The sequence below is a fragment of the Gigantopelta aegis genome, chromosome 6, assembly GCF_016097555.1.
Source record: "Gigantopelta aegis isolate Gae_Host chromosome 6, Gae_host_genome, whole genome shotgun sequence".
In the NCBI taxonomy this organism is placed as follows: domain Eukaryota; kingdom Metazoa; phylum Mollusca; class Gastropoda; order Neomphalida; family Peltospiridae; genus Gigantopelta; species Gigantopelta aegis.
In genome coordinates this window covers 57,033,259-57,053,086 of record NC_054704.1, presented here as the reverse complement: position 1 = coordinate 57,053,086, position 19,828 = coordinate 57,033,259, and the positions used below count along the sequence as shown (strand labels likewise).

General features: G+C 37.4%; 1 protein-coding gene across 1 annotated transcript; it reads left to right on the top strand.

The window, feature by feature from the left end:
* The first annotated feature begins 8,575 nt into the window (after positions 1-8,575).
* On the top strand, positions 8,576-19,470 carry LOC121374857 (doublesex- and mab-3-related transcription factor A2-like). The gene is made up of 2 exons (XM_041501964.1): positions 8,576-9,489; positions 17,396-19,470. The coding sequence occupies exons 1-2, from the start codon at positions 9,018-9,020 to the stop codon at positions 18,160-18,162; spliced, it is 1,239 nt and encodes a 412-aa protein (XP_041357898.1). The 5' UTR covers positions 8,576-9,017; the 3' UTR covers positions 18,163-19,470.
* Positions 19,471-19,828: the final 358 nt, after the last annotated feature.

Sequence of the window (19,828 nt, the reverse complement as noted above, 5' to 3'; positions counted from 1 at the left end):
AGGGGCCTTAGTTACTGTGTCATGTTTTACTACCCCCTCCCTACCCTAGCTGTTATACTAGGAACCTCAGTTACTGTGTCATGTTTTACTACCCCCTCTCACCCATAGCTGTAATACTTGGGGCCTCAGTTACTGTGTCATGTTTTACTACCCCCTCTCACCCATAGCTGTTATACTAGGGGCGTCAGTTACTGTGTCATGTTTTACTACCCCCTCCCCACCCCTAGCTGTTATACTAGGAACCTCAGTTACTGTGTCATGTTTTACTACCCCCTCTCACCCATAGCTGTAATACTTGGGGCCTCAGTTACTGTGTCATGTTTTTCTACCCCCTCCCCACCCCTAGCTGTTATACTAGGGTCCTCAGTTACTGTGTCATGTTTTACTACCCCCTCCCCACCCCTAGCTGTTATACTAGGGTCCTCAGTTACTGTGTCATGTTTTACTACCCCCTCCCCACCCCTAGCTGTTATACTAGGGGTCTAAGTTACTGTGTCATGTTTTACTACCCCCTCCCACCCCTAGCTGTTATACTAGGGTCCTCAGTTACTGTGTCATGTTTTACTACCCCCTCCCCACCCCTAACTGTAATACTAGGAACCTCAGTTACTGTGTCATGTTTTACTACCCCCTCCCCACCCCTAGCTGTTATACTAGGGGTCTAAGTTACTGTGTCATGTTTTACTACCCCCTCCCACCCCTAGCTGTTATACTAGGGTCCTCAGTTACTGTGTCATGTTTTACTACCCCCTCCCCACCCCTAGCTGTAATACTAGGAACCTCAGTTACTGTGTCATGTTTTACTACCCCCTCCCACCCCTAGCTGTTATACTAGGAACCTCAGTTACTGTGTCATGTTTTACTACCCCCTCGCAACCCTAGCTGTTATACTAGGGGCCTCAGTTACTGTGTCATGTTTTACTACCCCCTCCCACCCCTAGCTGTTATACTAGGGTCCTCAGTTACTGTGTCATGTTTTACTACCCCCTCCCCACCCGTAGCTGTAATACTAGGGGCCTGAGTTACTGTGTCATGTTTCGCTACACCATCACACCCCTAGCTGTTTTACTAGGGGCCTCAGTTAATGTGTCATGTTTCGCTACACCATCACACCCCTAGCTGTAATACTAGGGGCCTCAGTTACTGTGTCATGTTTTACTACCCCCTCTCACCCATAGCTGTTATACTAAGGGCCTCAGTTACTGTGTCATGTTTTACTACCCCCTCCCAACCCTAGCTGTTATACTAGGGGCCTCAGTTACTGTGTCATGTTTCACTACCCCCTCCCATCCCTAGCTGTTATACTAGGGGCCTCAGTTACTGTGTCATGTTTTACTACCCCCTCCCATCCCTAGCTGTTATACTAGGGGCCTCAGTTACTGTGTCATGTTTTACTACTCCCTCTCACCACTAGCTGTTATGCTAGGGGCGTCAGTTACTGTGTCATGTTTTACTACCCCCTCTCCACCCGTAGCTATTATACTAGGGGCCTTCAATTACTGTGTCATGTTTCACTACACCCTTTCACCCCTAGCTGTATATCACTAGGGGCCTCAGTTACTGTGTCATGTTTCACTACACCCTTTCACCCCTAGCTGTATATCACTAGGGGCCTCAGTTACTGTGTCATGTTTCACTACCCCTCCCCACCCCTAGCTCTTATACTAGGGACCTCAGTTACTGTGTCATGTTTCACTACCCTCTCCCACCCCTAGCTGGTATACTAGGGGCGTCAGTTACTGTGTCATGTTTTACTACCCCCTCACACCCCTAGCTGTTATACTAGGGGTGTCAGTTACTGTGTCATGTTTTACTACCCCCTCTCAACCATAGCTGTAATACTTGGGGCCTCAGTTACTGTGTCATATTTTACTGTCCTCTCCCACCCCTAGCTGTTATACTAGGGTCCTCAATTACCGTGTCATGTTTCACTACCCCTCCCCACCCTTAGCTGTTATACTAGGGGCCTCAGTTACTGTGTCATGTTTTACTACCCCCTCCCCACCCCTAACTGTAATACTAGGAACCTCAGTTACTGTGTCATGTTTTACTACCCCCTCCCCACCCCTAACTGTAATACTAGGAACCTCAGTTACTGTGTCATGTTTTACTAACCCCTCCCCACCCCTAGCTGTAATACTAGGGACCTCAGTTACTGTGTCATGTTTTACTACACCCTCCCCACCCCTAGCTGTTATACTAGGGGCCTCAGTTACTGTGTCATGTTTTACTACCCCCTCCCCACCCCTAGCTGTTATACTAGGAAGCTCAGTTACTGTGTCATGTTTTACTACCCCCTCCCCACCCCTAGCTGTTATACTAGGGGCCTCAGTTACTGTGTCATGTTTTACTACCCCCTCCCCACCCCTAGCTGTTATACTAGGGGCCTCAGTTACTGTGTCATGTTTTACTACCCCCTCCCCACCCCTAGCTGTTATACTAGGAACCTCAGTTACTGTGTCATGTTTTACTACCCCCTTCCCACCCCTAGCTGTTATACTAGGAACCTCAGTTACTGTGTCATGTTTTACTACCCCCTCTCACCCATAGCTGTAATACTTGGGGCCTCAGTTACTGTGCCATGTTTTACTACCCCCTCTCACCCATAGCTGTTATACTAGGGGCGTCAGTTACTGTGTCATGTTTTACTACCCTCTCCCCACCCCTAGCTGTTATACTAGGAACCTCAGTTACTGTGTCATGTTTTACTACCCCCTCTCACCCATAGCTGTAATACTTGGGGCCTCAGTTACTGTGTCATGTTTACTACCCCCTCTCACCCATAGCTGTTATACTAGGGGCCTCAGTTACTGTGTCATGTTTTACTACCCCCTCCCCACCCCTAACTGTAATACTAGGGACCTCAGTTACTGTGTCATGTTTTACTACCCCCTCCCCACCCCTAGCTGTTATACTAGGGTCCTCAGTTACTGTGTCATGTTTTACTACCCCCTCCCCACCCCTAGCTGTTATACTAGGGTCCTCAGTTACTGTGTCATGTTTTACTACCCCCTCCTCACCCCTAGCTGTTATACTAGGGGTCTAAGTTACTGTGTCATGTTTTACTACCCCCTCCCACCCCTAGCTGTTATACTAGGGTCCTCAGTTACTGTGTCATGTTTTACTACCCCCTCCCCACTCCTAACTGTAATACTAGGAACCTCAGTTACTGTGTCATGTTTTACTACCCCCTCCCCACCCCTAGCTGTTATACTAGGGGTCTAAGTTACTGTGTCATGTTTTACTACCCCCTCCCACCCCTAGCTGTTATACTAGGGTCCTCAGTTACTGTGTCATGTTTTACTACCCCCTCCCCACCCCTAGCTGTAATACTAGGAACCTCAGTTACTGTGTTATGTTTTACTACCCCCTCCCACCCCTAGCTGTTATACTATGAACCTCAGTTACTGTGTCATGTTTTACTACCCCCTCCCCACCCCTAGCTGTTATACTATGGGCCTCAGTTATTGTGTCATGTTTTACCCAATCTCCACTAATGAATCAGTATTTGAGGTATTGGTGGTTGTGGTAGTAGTAGTAGTAGTAGTAGTAGTAGTAGCTGTTGTTTTAGTAGTAGTAATACTACTAGTAGTAGAAGTAGTAGTGGTGGTAGTAGTAGTAGTAGTAATAGTGGTTGCGATGGTGGTGGTGGTGGTGGTAGTAGTGATAGTAGCTGTAATAATACTAATAGAACTATTACTAGCGTGAAACCTAGTTCTCGTTTATAGTATCCAATACGGTAGTAAAAACTGCAGTAGTAATAGACATAGTAGTAATAATGGTAGTAGTAGTAGTAGTAGTAATAATGGTAGTAGTAGTAGTAGTAGTAGTAGTAGTAATAATAGTAATAGTAGTAGTGGTGGTGGTGATGGTAGTAGTAGTAGTAATAGTAGTAGTAGTAGTTGTAATAGTAGTAATAATAGTAGTAGTAGTAGTAGTAGTGGTAGTTGTAATAGTAGTAGTATAACTACTACTAGCGTGAAAACTATTTCTTGTTTATGAATCTACTTGAGCTGAAAAATTCCAGGAGTCGGTGTTTGATCCGTTACGGCAATGGCCGCGTGTTTGTGTTTGAGCTTTATTCCGACAAGTACGTAATCTCTGTCACCCATTGTGGAGATCCTCTTCCTTTCTGTCCAGTGAAAGGCGGACCGGAACCGCGGACAATACGACGACAGCAGCGTGCGGAGAGTCAACACGGCGACAACATGGACACAATGGCCGTCACGTCGAACGCTTTCACTCGGCGCTTCTTAGCACGGGTTAACAAGCAGTACGCCGTTTGGCAAACACTCGCCACCCAACCACGTTATTGCCCGAGATTTGAGGGGATCGGAAAAAGAGACAACCGGATGTTGTTGACCGGAAGTCAAAATTGGCAATATGCGGTTTTTTTCGGCAAATGCTAAATTTGGGGACAGATACAAAACAGTTTTGTTTCTGACGTTGGCGTTTCCTGTGATGAAAAAATGTTCTCAAAGTGAAATATATGTTAATGATTTTATTGATGTTACTATTATAATACTATGCACGAAAAATTATACCATGAAGTCATAGTAATAGTAATAGTAAAAGTAATAATAATAATAATAATAATAATAATAATAATAATAATAAGAATCAGAATCCACAACACCCACCCCCGTCCACCCAAACCCAACCACCGCCACGAAAATCCCAACCAAACAACAAAAACAAAACGAATCAAACTACAAAACAATCGAAGAAACTAATTTGTAACGAAAACGAACCTGATCTAAATTGATTAAAAGTTAAGAAATAGCTGTAGGATGTATAGATTAAATTAAAATTTATTCATTAATTTTCAGATTTAAACATAAATGTTTCATAAAATTGATGTGTACAGAATGCAAAGGAAAATTTTAAAATACATGTCGACAGGTTTAGGCAATTTGTTTGATCGATAGATTGTAGGCACCCCACGGTATCACATCCCCTGTCGTAAAATGTGACCGACGTGTCGCCGATAAAGTACCACCTTAATAAGATTTCAAACAGGAAAAAAGAAACCGCAAAATCCAATCAGGGCTTTAAACAATTATTCGCCATGCTTGTTCTGTGTCGCCGAATAGACTACCCGCTGATTTAAGTCATTCTAAGTGAAAATTGAAAATCAGATTTTTGTAAAATACACGTCGACGTCTGTTACCATGGCCGTATTATGGTACACTTGCATGCTTTTCAAAGCATGTGTGGAAAATAAAACTTTGTGTCGCATACGTAGGTTTTGTATTGACTTGGCACAATAAGACAAAATGTAATAAACCACTCGTACATTGATGTCAATTAGAACATCTGCTCGTCAGAATTTCGGTTTTATTTTTATGTCTTATTAATAAACTACTTTGCTTTGAAGATGCCCTATCTGAGAATATTAAACTTTGTCGGTATCATTTACAAAGAATATTTTGATGTTGTTAAGAAGTATATTATTATCGTTTAGTTTGTACCTTAGCTTCATGGCGAATAAGATTCCAACAAGGGTCATCCATGTAGCAGACCATTTTGGTATTTGTCGTCTGAGGTGCTCGAGTCGAACGATCAAATCTCCTCGGTGAATCTAATCTCTGGGTCCCCCCCCCCCCCCCGTCTCAACCACTGCCCCACAACTAGTATATCAAAGGCCGTGGTATGTTCTGCTTTGTCTGTAGGAAAGTGCATATAAAAGATACCTTGCTGCTGATGAAAACAAACTGCAGCGAGTTTCCTCTGAATACGTATCACAGTGATCAATGTTTGACATCCAATAGCCGATGATATGTAAATCAATATGCTCTAGTGGTGTCTTCAAACAAAACGAACTTTAAAGTTAGCACAAACGTATAAAAATACATATACGTATATGCTTACAAATTACAGAAATATTGACTGATATTTCAACACAAACGTATAAAAATACATATACGTATATGCTTACAAATTACAGAAATATTGACTGATATTTCAACACAAACGTATAAAAATACATATACGTATATGCTTACAAATTACAGAAATATTGACTGATATTTCAACACAAACGTATAGAAATACATATACGTATATGCTTACAAATTACAGAAATATTGACTGATATTTCAACACAATTGAGGGTAAAAAGGTTGTTTTCTTTAACGACACCACTAAAACACATTGATTTATTAATCATCGGCTATTGGATGTCAAACATAATATGGTCATTTTGACACATTCATAAAGGAAACCCACTTTTTCATTAGTAGCAAGGGATGTTTTAAATGAGGACATCCCGACGTAGATAAAGAAAAGGGGGGGGGGGGGGAAAGAAAAAAGTTTTATTTAACGACGCACTCAACACATTTTATTTACGGTTATATGGGGTCAGACATATGGTTAAGGACCACACAGATTTTGAAAGGAAACCCGCTGTCACCACTACATGGGCTACTCTTTCCGATTAGCAGCATGGGATCTTTCATTTTTACATGGTTTACAACTAATATTGTTGGTAGAATTATGAAAATACATGACATAAAGTATTCAGGCCAGCTAATTTTGCCTGAATTTCTCTATTATTTTTGCCCGAATTTGAGGAGTTTCTCCAGGACTGGGGGGGGGGGGGGGGGGGGGGGGGGCGGTTGTCCCCTCCGCCCCCTGTCTCGTACGTTTATGTTTGTATGTACTTCCCCACATAACAGACAGAACAGCACATACCACGGCTTTTTATATATCAGTCGTGGGTCACTGAGCGAGGAAAGACGTACAAGTTATTATCTCCGCTTCAATGGATCTTGTTAAAATGCACTTTCTCCACACATGGCCATGGCCACTAATATAAATGTCATAAAGCATTGGTTGGAACGGAGAAAAATATAAATGGGCAACCGACAGAAATTCATTCTACCACCCAATACTAGATTAATGATAGAAAATTAAAAAATATATATTTAACAGAGAATCTAAGTTAATCAAAAACAAACAAACAAACAAATAAACAAATAAATAAACAAACAACACAAACAAAACGAAAGAACTCATATATATATGGGTTAATGAATAAGTGAAAAAGTATCTTTTTGACCTAACGAACACTCTCAATGTGACACTCATTGCAATTATTATACTCGTGTAAAAAGCTATGTATGTAAGTATGTATGTATGTATGTATGTATGTATGTATGTATGTATGTATGTATACATATATATATGTATATATATATATATATATATATATATATATATATATATATATATATATATATATATATATATATATATATATATAAAGGATCATTATTTCTTTAAATTGTTTTTTAAAATACAGATATACTGTACACTTGTTTTCTTTTATCATTTTTATTTATATATATATATATATACAACTCATGTAATTCAAAATAAAACGTATGTACATCCTTTACTAAAATTTGATATAAATAGGTCATACTGAAAATTGTTTAGGTAATGCGGTCGAAAACAAAAGAGAAAAATGAGGTAAAATATAATAATACGACATTTGATATTGAAACAGCAAACCAACAACAAAAACAACAACAACAACAACAACAAAAAACCAAGAAAAAGAAAAACAAACAAAGAAAACCAAAACCAAATAACCCAACAAAGCCCTCCCCCAAACCTCTCCCCCCAAAACAAAAACACCACAAAAAACCCCCCAACAAAACCCCCCTCCCCAAAAAAACAAAAAACAACAACGAACCAACCAACCAACCAACCAATCAATAAAAAAAACAAAAACAACAAAAACAACAAAAACAAACCCACCAAAAAACTCCACCAAACAAATATATTTAAAATAAAATAATATGTAGATATACAAACAACAGTTATATCGGGAATTAATAAAGAAGAAAACTTCGTTTTAATAATATGTTCATTTGAATGAATTTTACTTTTACATTATAAATATATTATACATAATTACAAAAACAAATATCAAAAGAAAAAACAATAACAAAAATAAATAAACAAATAAACAAAATAAGTCCAGACCCCCCCCCCCCCCAAATCTTTTTTTTTTTTTAACCCTGTAAAAAAAGCTCACGAACCCCCCAAACCCCCCCCCACACACACACCAACAAACAAAAACAACAACCCCCCCCACCCCCCCCCCCCCAAAAAAAAAACAACAAACAACAGCAACGCAACAACAAAAAATCTATATAAAAAAAAATAATAATAAAAAAAGAAACAAAATAAACTTGCGCCCGGTCCTTTTGTTGTTTATACATTAAAATATGTTTTTAATATAAAAAAAACCCCTCAAAACAAAAACAAACATTCAAATAAAATAACCGTACCTCGAAGTAAATTTACATCAGCTACATTCATACGGCATCATATTTTCATTAACTTTGTTTGAAAACATTGCATACAAATCTCCATAGAAAATTATAATTGATAATACTCGCCCAACCTCTTTTCTCTGAGGAGAAGAAATTAACTTTTATTAAGAATGTTCAAACAAAATCATTATAGTAACCGGGGTAATTTTCGTCGTGCATTAAGAACTTCATCAATTTCACGCCGCCATACATCGGAGTGTGTCGGAAAAGACGAAACACGCCGAATGACAATATTAAAGAGTTATTTGAAATTTCCCTACAATGACTTTTCCTTTGAAAACCGTGACCAGTTAGCGCTATGGGTAGCGGCAGGTGAGATCCAAGTCGGGCTACCTGTCGACGACACGGCACTTGACGCTGTTTGGAGCGGTACTGCACTAAAGCTCGACCAATCAGACAACAAAAAGTGGAGAGCCTATTTAGTGTAAAGAGAGGAGATGTTACGCGGATAACAAACGCAGGCCAGGAAGAAGGCGTGTCCAGGCGATTTGACAACTGTGTCTCGATCACGTCGCCGTGACAAGTAATTATAGCGAAACCATTGCTTGGGCCGGCCCTCTTATTTGTAACTTGTATTTACACCGGCCCGATACTTCTGTGAGATTAGAACGGACGAAACGTTTCACTCTGAAGGAACCTACAAGAGCGAGACCTAGACGACAAGAGAGAAAGATGAGTTGCACTGTAGAGGAAGACAGAAGTCATGGTGACACCTCCAACCCACCCTCCTCCCACGGGCAGCCGCTCTTTCTGAGAACTTCAGACCGCTACCCGAGGACTCCGAAATGTGCCCGGTGCCGAAACCATGGCGTCGTGTCTGCACTGAAGGGACACAAGCGCTACTGCAGGTGGAGGGACTGTGTGTGCGCCAAGTGCACCCTGATCGCCGAGAGACAGCGGGTGATGGCGGCCCAGGTGGCTCTCCGCAGACAGCAGGCCCAGGAGGAGAACGAGGCCAGGGAGCTGGGCCTCCTGTACGGCCCCTCCGGACTGCTGCAGATGAACACGGAGCTGTATTCCGCTGGAGAATCAAAGTCCTACCCCAACCCCAAGATGAGTCTGTCTCCAAACCCGCGATCTCACCCCTATAACGAGTCTACGTCACCACGGCCACCAGCATCCATGGACGAGCATCACAGTCCTGGTAAGTGATCGCATCAGTGTTCGAAATCATCAAAAGTCTTTTAATGAATTTACTCTATGACATCTTTATCTCTTGGTCCGATGGCTTTTGTTATGAAGTCTTTAGATCTTGGTCAGGCGGCTTTTATTACAAAATCTTTAGTTCTTAGTCAGGTATCTATGACTACAAACTCTTCAGTATTTAGTCAGGTATCTATGAATACAAACTCTTTAGTTCTTAGTCAGGTATCTATGAATACAAACTCTTTAGTTCTTAGTCAGGTATCTATGAATACAAACTCTTTAGTTCTTAGTCAGGTATCTATGAATACAAAATCTTTAGTTCTTAGTCAGGTATCTATGAATACAAACTCTTTAGTAATTAGTCAGGTATCTATGAATACAAACTCTTTAGTTTTTGTTCAGATGACTTTTATTACGGAAAGTGTAGTTCTTGGTCAATTATATGTTAATACGAAATATTCAGTTCTTCGTCAGATGGCATTTTATCGTAAAGTCTTTTATTCTTTAGGGACTCTCAGTGTGAAACCTGAAAGCTTTTATTACGATGTTCTTGATCTGTTGGCCTTTTTATGAAGTGTTTAGTTATATGAAATCTGTAGTTCTTGATCTGATAACATTTATTGTGAAGTCTTTAGTCCTATAACTTTTATTATGAAGGTTTAACCCCCCCCCCCCCTTATTTGTTTGTTGGCTTTTACTGCCATGAAATTGTTTGTTCTTAATCAAATGATTGTTATTAGTCTCAGAGAAAAAAACTAACTGGAATAAATAGCTGGACAGAATATTTTTTTCTACGAAAACATACATTCTAATAAGTTGGGTTTTTTGTTTTTTTGTTTACCATTTTTTAAAATGAGAGTAATTTCGAAATTGAGCCATGATGACATTATGTTTCCTATTATGAAAAGTTATATATGTATATGTGCATGTATATACAAAGAAAAACAGTATTTAAGTAATTCGTCAAAAGAGGCGGAAGTGTTTGTTGCTGTGTCACTGTGGCTGAATTCATTGTCATGCTGTCTTTTCTTCTCGGGTAGTGACAAATCCACAAAGCGATTAATAACATATTGGACATGCTAGTTGATGATAAAATATGTGCTAACAAACATAATTATTATGTTCTTTATTATTTGTCCTTTATATTAATAATTGGAATTGTACACAGTTACACCAAAATATTTGTTACAACTGAAATCTTTGACACAAATCCCAGATAAGACAGGGACATTATTTTGGTAGATCTGTGATATCTTAGGAAGTTTATTTTCTTATTAACGGGTTTGTCCTTTTATTATAGAGGTTAGATTTCGATAATTGAATAATCACATGCAAACAATGAGATATGTTTTACAATTACATATTATTAACTTTTCTATCACTTGAGAATAATAATACTTTTAAAATGTTTCTACCAGAAATTTAATGTGATATCTATCACAAGGAAACACATACACCTAATCTACATACATGCATATTAAGAACATATGCATATTAATAGTTTTGTTATATTACAATAATATAGTACAGTAATAATTATTTTAACATGTACTGCCTTTTGTTACAAATGTGTTTTGTTTGTTTTCAAGTTAAATACACATAATAAAAAAAAAACCCTACTAAATTGAGATAAAATAAACACCATGTTTTAACTTAAGTTTAATTTCATTTCAATAAATTAACATTTGTACACTAAGCTTTCTAATGAAAAGATACTCTGTAGTAATAACCATACTTGCAAGCGCAGTTTTCACTTCACTTTGAGAATCAAACACTAAACATGATAATTAAAGAACAAATACCTTTATTAAACTGACACGTTCTAGTAACGAGGTATGACGTTTCTATATAACATTTTGTTAAACGAGATACTAAACACAATAAACACTCCCCAAACTTAAAAAAACACACTCCCTCTAACAAACCCAATACATACCAGCCTTATTTAATAGTATATAATTATATAAATAATTTTTCTTCCAATGATCCTAATTGTTTTAGGTGGGTACATTTTGAAGTTCCTAATTGATATTCCTGATACACCAGTTCATTATTTATTATAAAAATACTAACAACACTGATATAGGTAAGGTATTATACGAAGGTACGTTATTTATATGTTTCTACAAAACGCGTGGATTATGGTTATGTTAATATACAGTTGCTAGCGTGTACGTTTAACAGACACCAATATGTTAAATAGGCATTTGTCCACGACGTATTCGTATTGTCTTACTGTATTTTACGACTGGTAAGTAAAGAGATTTGTGTCGTAATGAAATAACTGCTAAGTCAGATAGAAGTGTCTTTCCAAATTAAATATTTATTGAATTAGAATCTAAGTCTAAATTTGATTTATATATGTTTCCATACCGTGACATGTGTATTTTCGTTTTCCTTTTTAAAATGGCATAAGTAGAAGAATAAAAACAGTAATGAAATTGAATTTAAAGCAATAACTATTGTCCTATGTAACCACGAACTCAAATTAACTGAATAGGATATTTCCGTGTATAAAGGTATAATAACTAAGCAAAAAAAAAAAAAAAAAAAAAAAAAAAAAAAAAAAAAAAAAAAAAAAAAAAAAAAAAAAAAAAAAAAAAAAAAAAAAAAAAAAATACCCTTTAAAAATCACTATACAAAATAAATTAATCCTCTTGTTAGGAATTTATTAATAAGTGTTTAACTTCGTATATCCAGTTTTCTTATTTTCTTACGTAAGATTATACGCCTTACAAACACAACAAACCACATCTCAATAAAATGTGGGCAGATAAACATCTTTATACAATTTAGAAAATTGTCTAAGTCCATTTAATCCTATATCGCACATTTTAAACATAATGATATACAGATTAAAAACAAAGAGTACAAACAATAGTGTTAATAAGATTATTACTAAATTACAGCACACACAAAAACCTATAAAAATCAATTCGACATTGATATTGGTACGTATGACATATCATAATAATAGACATCAGTGCCAATATGTAACAAATTAATATTAGTTGTTGTTTGAAAACCACTGTACTACAATACTACATGAGGGTAAAATGCATCTTTATTTTTAAATAATTAATACACATTATTTTATACACCGGTAACACATATATAAATCGATATTTGATATACACCAGTATTTCATACACCGGTAATTCATAGGCAACAACTGCACTAGTTATTAAAGTAGCATCCTGTACAATAACGATTTTAAATGACTTTCAACAGGCGTAACTAACTCGAAATATTAAGTTAACTCGATGGCGATAAAAGTATTGGAATAAGCTCATTGTAATGAATATATAAATGTTGTTCATATTTGTTATTAGAGTTGATCTCACGATGACATGTTTTTATTTTCGTGTAATGATCGTGATTTGCGGTTCTTTGAGGTTTTATTATTAATAAAAGCTTACACAACTTATTGCGTAGTGTATATGGTAGTCCACAAACCAGAATGTGAAGATAGTTACAGACATTAAAATTGTTTATGGTTTGAATATGTTTTGAAGACGTGAGTCACTGACAATAAATACCAGGTTTAATCTATCCCAACAAAAGGTGACTGAGAGTTCAAAAAAACTAAAAGAAAAGAAAAAAACCCCAAGAGTGCATTGCAGCGAAATAAAATGTGTTGGAAATAAAATGGGTAAAAAATTGATGTTGCGTATAAGTAGATAGGTTTGAAGATATTGTTGTCGTAATATACAAGCTGGAAACGTAAGTTGGGAATTAAAACATTTGTTATATTTAACGACACCACTAGAACACATTATTTTGTTAACCATCGGCTATTGTATGTCAAACATTTGATATTTCTGACATATAGCATTTAGAGGAAACACGATACATTTTCTCATTAGAAGCAAAGGATCGTTTATACGCATTTTCCCAAAGACAGGACAGCACACACAACAGCCTTTGATATGCCAGTCGTTGGACACTGGTTGTGACGGTAATGGAGACACTTCAAGCGAGCTCTCTACCCACTCAGCTAGAACTGATCATAGCACGTCTTGGAATTGCGATTGTCAACATCAATAGCCTGTTTATCCATTGATACTGATGGCGATCAGCATTACAATTCAATACCAGTTTGAAACTAAATATTGTCAGTTATGTACCTAATAATATAATCGTCATTTGCGCATTATCATCATCATCATCATCATCATCATCATCAAGGGGCGGGATGATATATCCCCGTCGGTCGGCCCATTTGGGCTATTTCTCGTTCGAGCCAGTGCACCACGACTGGTATATCAAAGGCCGTAGTATGTGCTATCCTGTCTGTGAGATGGTGCATATAAAAGATCCCTTGCAGGTTTTCTCTCTAAGAATATATGTCGGAATTACCAAGTGTGTGGCATCAAATAGCCGAAGATTAATAAATCAATAATTATGCTTTAGTGGTCGTTAAACAAACCAAACTTTAACTTAAAAAAGAAGAAAAAAAAAAGGAAAGAAATATGAATGTCCCACCACATTTACACCATAAACTTCTCATCATCATCACTACTACGTCCTCCGTTCCATACGCGTAATTATAGAAAAATCATTAGGCACACTGGAGTCTGCGAAGCGATAGGACCACGCAACAGGGGGTTTGTGCAACTTCAGACGTTTTGTATGTATAACTGTAATTGGACAGTCTGCTTGTTATTAATCTTTGTATATCTATTTTCTATTAGTTTGATCGATTGTCATTGTGTCTACCGACAAAATGCTAATCTGTGAATTTTGTTTCGTATTCACGCCATGAAAGTATTGTATCGAGAAACCATTTACATGGTTTCCAGCCGACATTCTCGACAGCTACACAATGGACAGCAGCGACTCCCGCGCCCACTCGGAGGCCGTGCTGAAACCCGAGAAGGGCCACCAACAACAGGACAACATGTTACAGACAGAGCATCACACTACACAGCGCACAAAAACTCAACTGCTCCTCATGATTTTTGATATCGCTGAAAAAAAATGTATCAACGGACTCGTCAACCTAAGATGATTTATTGTTTTTGAAACACTGTTCAGTTAATTAAAATATCCACCGCGGTCTGAATAATAAAAAAAAGTAGAGAAAGAAGGTGACTTAGTGACTCGGCTTCAGTTGCAAAACCGGAGAGGCTATTTTCTCAGCGGCTGGAGATATTTCTCACTGGTTTTTATGACATGATGTCGTGTACCCAGTAGTCAATTTTCTCACATCAGCGAGCAAGACCCGCCGAGAGTTTCCACGGGTAGAAAGGGAGGGGGGAGTTTGATGAGCGAGACGTTACATCACTGACGCCCGAAGGTGATTCTAGCAATAGACTTGCCGTGAACATTTGAGGTTCAAACTATAGTACGTCTCCACATGAATTCCAAAAACCGGAGCGCCGCATTGGGTCGGAATCACGAAAATAGCCAACATTTGAGAGAAATTATATTCCGTAAATGGCCGAGCCATGCCGAGAACACTCCGTGAAATGTTAAATGCACGGATGCCGCCAGAAAGAAAACATAATTGTCGTTAAATGTGTGAGCAAGCTGTGCCACATTTCTTTAATGCTTACTCTTTGATCTGTATCACTCTGCTTCTTGCACGTTAATAGTGAATATATGTATAATGTAGAAGCTTAGCTGCATCTTATTGAAAATCTCGGAATAGAGCCACACCCTCTTATACGTTATTGTACTTATACGACACAAAACCACGTAGGTAAATCTGTTTTTGCTGCACTTTGATCTATAGTATAATTTAATAATAATACATAACATGATAACGATGGCTAGAGTTACGTTATACTAGACTCAAACTACCAACTGAGCGCTCTTACAACTAGATTCTCCTAGTATAACCCATTAATCGTTAATCTGAGCACACTCGTCGTAAGTCGGGAGTTGGGGAAATTACAAAACAATCGTCAAGTTGGCCAACATCGTCTGAACAGTTGACAGCCTGAAACTAGCATTACATCAAACATTTTATATATATATATATATATATATATATATATATATATATATATATATATATATATATATATATATATATATATATATATTAAGTTTTTATTTTATTGGGGGGTTTTAAAACTTGTTCTAAGATATGTTTGTTAGTTCAGGATCCAGACTGAAAACTTTAGTTAACTATCCAGACTAGTGGGAAAACCTTACTAAAATCTCCATTCTAGTTTTTATAATTACGGGATCTGATAGACATTAACAAAATGACAACGTATCTGGTTAGTACAAGTATACATAGATAATTAATTAGGTTTTAGTTAATACTGATCGGTAATAATGCGTTTATGAGTATTGTTGATTATCATATATGATTGTCTTTCCCCATCCGAATCAGCGCCCCACAGTTGCTATAATAAAGGCCATCGTATATTCTGCCCTGTCTGTGGGAAAGTGCACACACAAGATCAAATGCTACAAATGGGAAAATGTAGCGGCTTTCATTTCCAAGTCTATATGTTAAAATTATCAAATAGTGTGTTTAACAAAAACACTTTTCGTTTAACTCTTATAATATTTCCAATATTTTAAAAAGCAATAAAATTATTTACACATATATAGTATTAAAGAAAATCAATGGTGGCGTATAATGCTACGTTGCCATTTGCTTAACTTTACAAAACTCTTTTGTTATTTAAAATCTAATTTTGCCTATTCACAGTTTAGCCTGTTAATGTTTGGTTTTTTAAACTAAAATAAAAATGCTTCGGTCGCTCGGTAGTAAATTAACATCTAAGACGTCTAGCAAACACAACTCACCAACCACAACGGCAATAACAAATAAAAAAAAACATGTTAGCGTGTGATTCAACAACAACACAACCATAATAAATATTATGATAATGATGATGCTGATTATTGTGATGATGATGATAGCAACAATAACAACAACAACAAAACATTTACAATTTTAAAATGCAGATCACAACTGACCTACGTTTCTTGTTAGCGTCTAGGAATAGCTAGGAAGTCGCGCATGCGTAATTGGAATGTGAAATAGGTATATTACTAGTATGTATGTAGTAGTAATAATGCTAGCAGTAGTCATGGCCTTAAAAAACTAAGGTACATTAAAAGTATTAGGACACATAACATATATGATCTCCAGGTAAACCAAAAAGGGCACCATGTTTTTATGCCAATGATCTCGCGCCCCACCCATGGCGCAATACCTATTATGTCATGCTAATACTATTTAAATTCAAACGCATTTGCTATTTAACTTTCACTACCATCTGCGGAGTTAAATCCCCTTTTAAACGTATGCCTTAGCGAATACATTTTTGAAACAGTTTAAAAAGTAGAGCAGAAAATGTTCCAAAAGAAGTAAAACAGCCGAGATGAAAAGACAGCTTTATCTGTAAAGTCATCTAGTTTGCTACATTAAAAGAAAGTAATTTGTATCCGCGTGTTTATTGTGCGGTTACCGGCTCGACACGGTACCGGAGTCGACGATCAATCAAGCGTGTCCACGAACCCTTTGATCTTGCCAACCTAGTGTTAATTTCCTGCCTAATGGTTTTGAAATAAGCTAAGAAATATTTTCATTTTTTTTTCAGTTATTATCAAGTCATCTGCTTATACTCAGTACTTTAAATTTCTTTCAAAATTCTTAGAATGAAATAATTACATGTATGTGTATTAAATAAATAGTTCAACATGCTCACGCGTTACTCGTGGGTGACGGTCTTTGAAGGCGTTCATATAAACACTATCTCGGGAATGTCATCAAAGTGATAGTAATATATTATAAAATGTATCAAAATATCAACAACCGCAGTTAACAAGTGACGCGATGTGGACCAACGTTTAGAAATTCATATTTATTCTGTTCACATTGTTTAGTATTACAAAAAACTAATTTTAAAATCAGTTTCGTTTATGTATAATTTCAGCTGCCAAAAAGGCTAGACTAAACACATCAGCAGACGACTCCGGAAGTGCGTGCTCATCACCGGAAATAAACACTAGAACAGACTCTCCGATAGACCAGGAACGATCCAGACCAACGATGAGGTCAAAGTCAAGGTCACCGTCACCACCATGCAGCGTTTCACCCAAGATGTCACCAGAACCCCTAGAGGACACCAGTACCACCATCATATCGAAGAGTGACGTCATTCAGAGATCATCGGACGACCTTGCCGGGTTATTTGCTGGCAGAGGACAGAACAAACGACCACCTCTTGACATCCTGTCGAGGATTTTTCCTCAGATGAAGAGGGGCGTTCTACAGCTGATTCTTCAGAGCTGCGGAGGAGACACGGTTCAGGCGATCGAACAGGTCCTCGGTAACCACGGAAGCCAACCCACGCCGTCACTGCCACTCGCCACTCCAACCCCAAACATGTTCGCGCAGTCGTACCTGACCCCTTCCCTGACGTCATCAGCATTCAAGTCGGCGTTCTCCCCGATAAGTGCTCCTCCCACAGCTCACCTGAACGCAATCAGATACACGTACGGAAACAGTGGGCGGAGCTTAGCTTTAACCATGCCCTACCCACCTCTCCTGCCAGGACTAGCACTCAGTTCCACCTACGGCTACAACGGACTCTCAGGCGGCAGCAAGGCATTCCATTATGCCATGTGCCCGTGTTGCACGGGGAAACCGTATTCGTCAACCCAAACCACTGAAAAGACGACAAACTGTCTCAGCGATTGAACACAGATAAACGATAAATATATATATTATACTGACAGTGTGAACTATGACGTAATATATTTGCTGACGTGTTCAAAACCAAAATAAAATAATGTATCGAAAGGGATATAACTGTGTAATTACATTGCCGGACTTTGTTGATGCAAAACAAAATCAAGAAACTCCAATAAATTATGTTAAAGCTTATTATTTAATGGTTTATATGTTTGATTTAATACTATATAAGACTACTTATGTTACAATACGTGGCTGGTTTTACAGTTTACTCATTAAATTGAATTTGCAATAATGCAATTATTATACAGTCGTGAACTCAATGTTGAAACAATAATAAATACTCATGTTGTTCTCCAACAACGAACTTTTAATTATGCAATAATATGCCTGTGTGTAATACACAGTTACCACATATATTTGTTAAATATCTAATAATACATACGAGTATATATTTAACGGATATTTAAATTCTCTCTTCTATAATTTGGGAAGACGTCTCGGGATCTTCATTATGAATCTTAACTGCTCACAGTTAATGAATGTAGTGGCAAGACATAGCAATTATTTTGCGCAATGTATTCGTAAGTGAGAAAGCGTAACCTAGTCCCATATCGTTTGACGAAGGCTGAAACGTGTTCAGCATAAAGAGTGTTCGTGTATTTAAAATAGTCAAACTTTAACGTGTGCGTGTGGACATTTATAGTCCTATTCGCCTAAACATGATACAACCTGCATCTGCATACACCAGTTGGCTATCACTTGCCACAAAATATATAAATAAATTATCCAAGGTAATAAATACTTCTGTAATGTAGTTTTTTTTAATAAAAAATAAATAAACAATACATATGCATATAATAGCAATATCATTGACCTAACAAAATGGTAAATTGTTTATACATTTAAAATTAAACAGTGGCCATAAAATACTATTAGACTATTTACATTTAAACAGTGATGTGAGACCTATCATAGTGTCTCTGGAATGCTATTAGACTATTTAAACTTTATAGTGATGTGAGACCTATGGGTAGTGCCCCTGGAATACTAGTATACAATTTAAACTTAAACAGTGATGTGAGACCTATGTTAGTGGCCACGGAACACTATTAGACTTTTGACGATATTTAGTCAATCTTGTTTTAAATGGCCACCTCTTTTAAAGCGGGCACGTTGTGTTGATACTGCGGTATGTTATGTTTCACTGTCTCAGAAGACACAGGGCAGCCAGTGTTTTCTTATATTTATTATGTACATACTATTAATGTTAAATGATCGCATTGGAATGTAATAAAAATATTACTTAAAATATTATTGCTTTGTCATTATTTTGGTATGGGCTTTCTTAGATTTAATCACATGGGGTGGGGGTGGGCTGGGGGGTTACGAAAATAATTATTTAACACCTGGTAGCTCTGTCATATTTTTTCAACTTCTGGTGTAAATAAAACAATAGTTTGTGGATGTTAGACATACGTCTCTCTCTCTCTCTCTCTCTCTCTCTCTCTCTCTCTCTCTCTCTCTCTCTCTCTCTCTCTCTCTCTCTCTCTCTGTGTGTGTGTGTGTATATATATATATATATATATATATATATATATATATATATATATATATATATATATATATATATATATATTGAGCATATATATTATTTTGTTGTACTTTGTAC

Excerpts from the sequence above, each read along its gene's own strand:
- LOC121374857 (XM_041501964.1), top strand. The coding sequence starts at position 9,018 with ATGAGTTGCACTGTAGAGGAAGACAGAAGTCATGGTGACACCTCCAAC. Across the intron at positions 9,490-17,395 it reads GGACGAGCATCACAGTCCTG|CTGCCAAAAAGGCTAGACTA; the intron begins GTAAGTGATCGC and ends GTATAATTTCAG.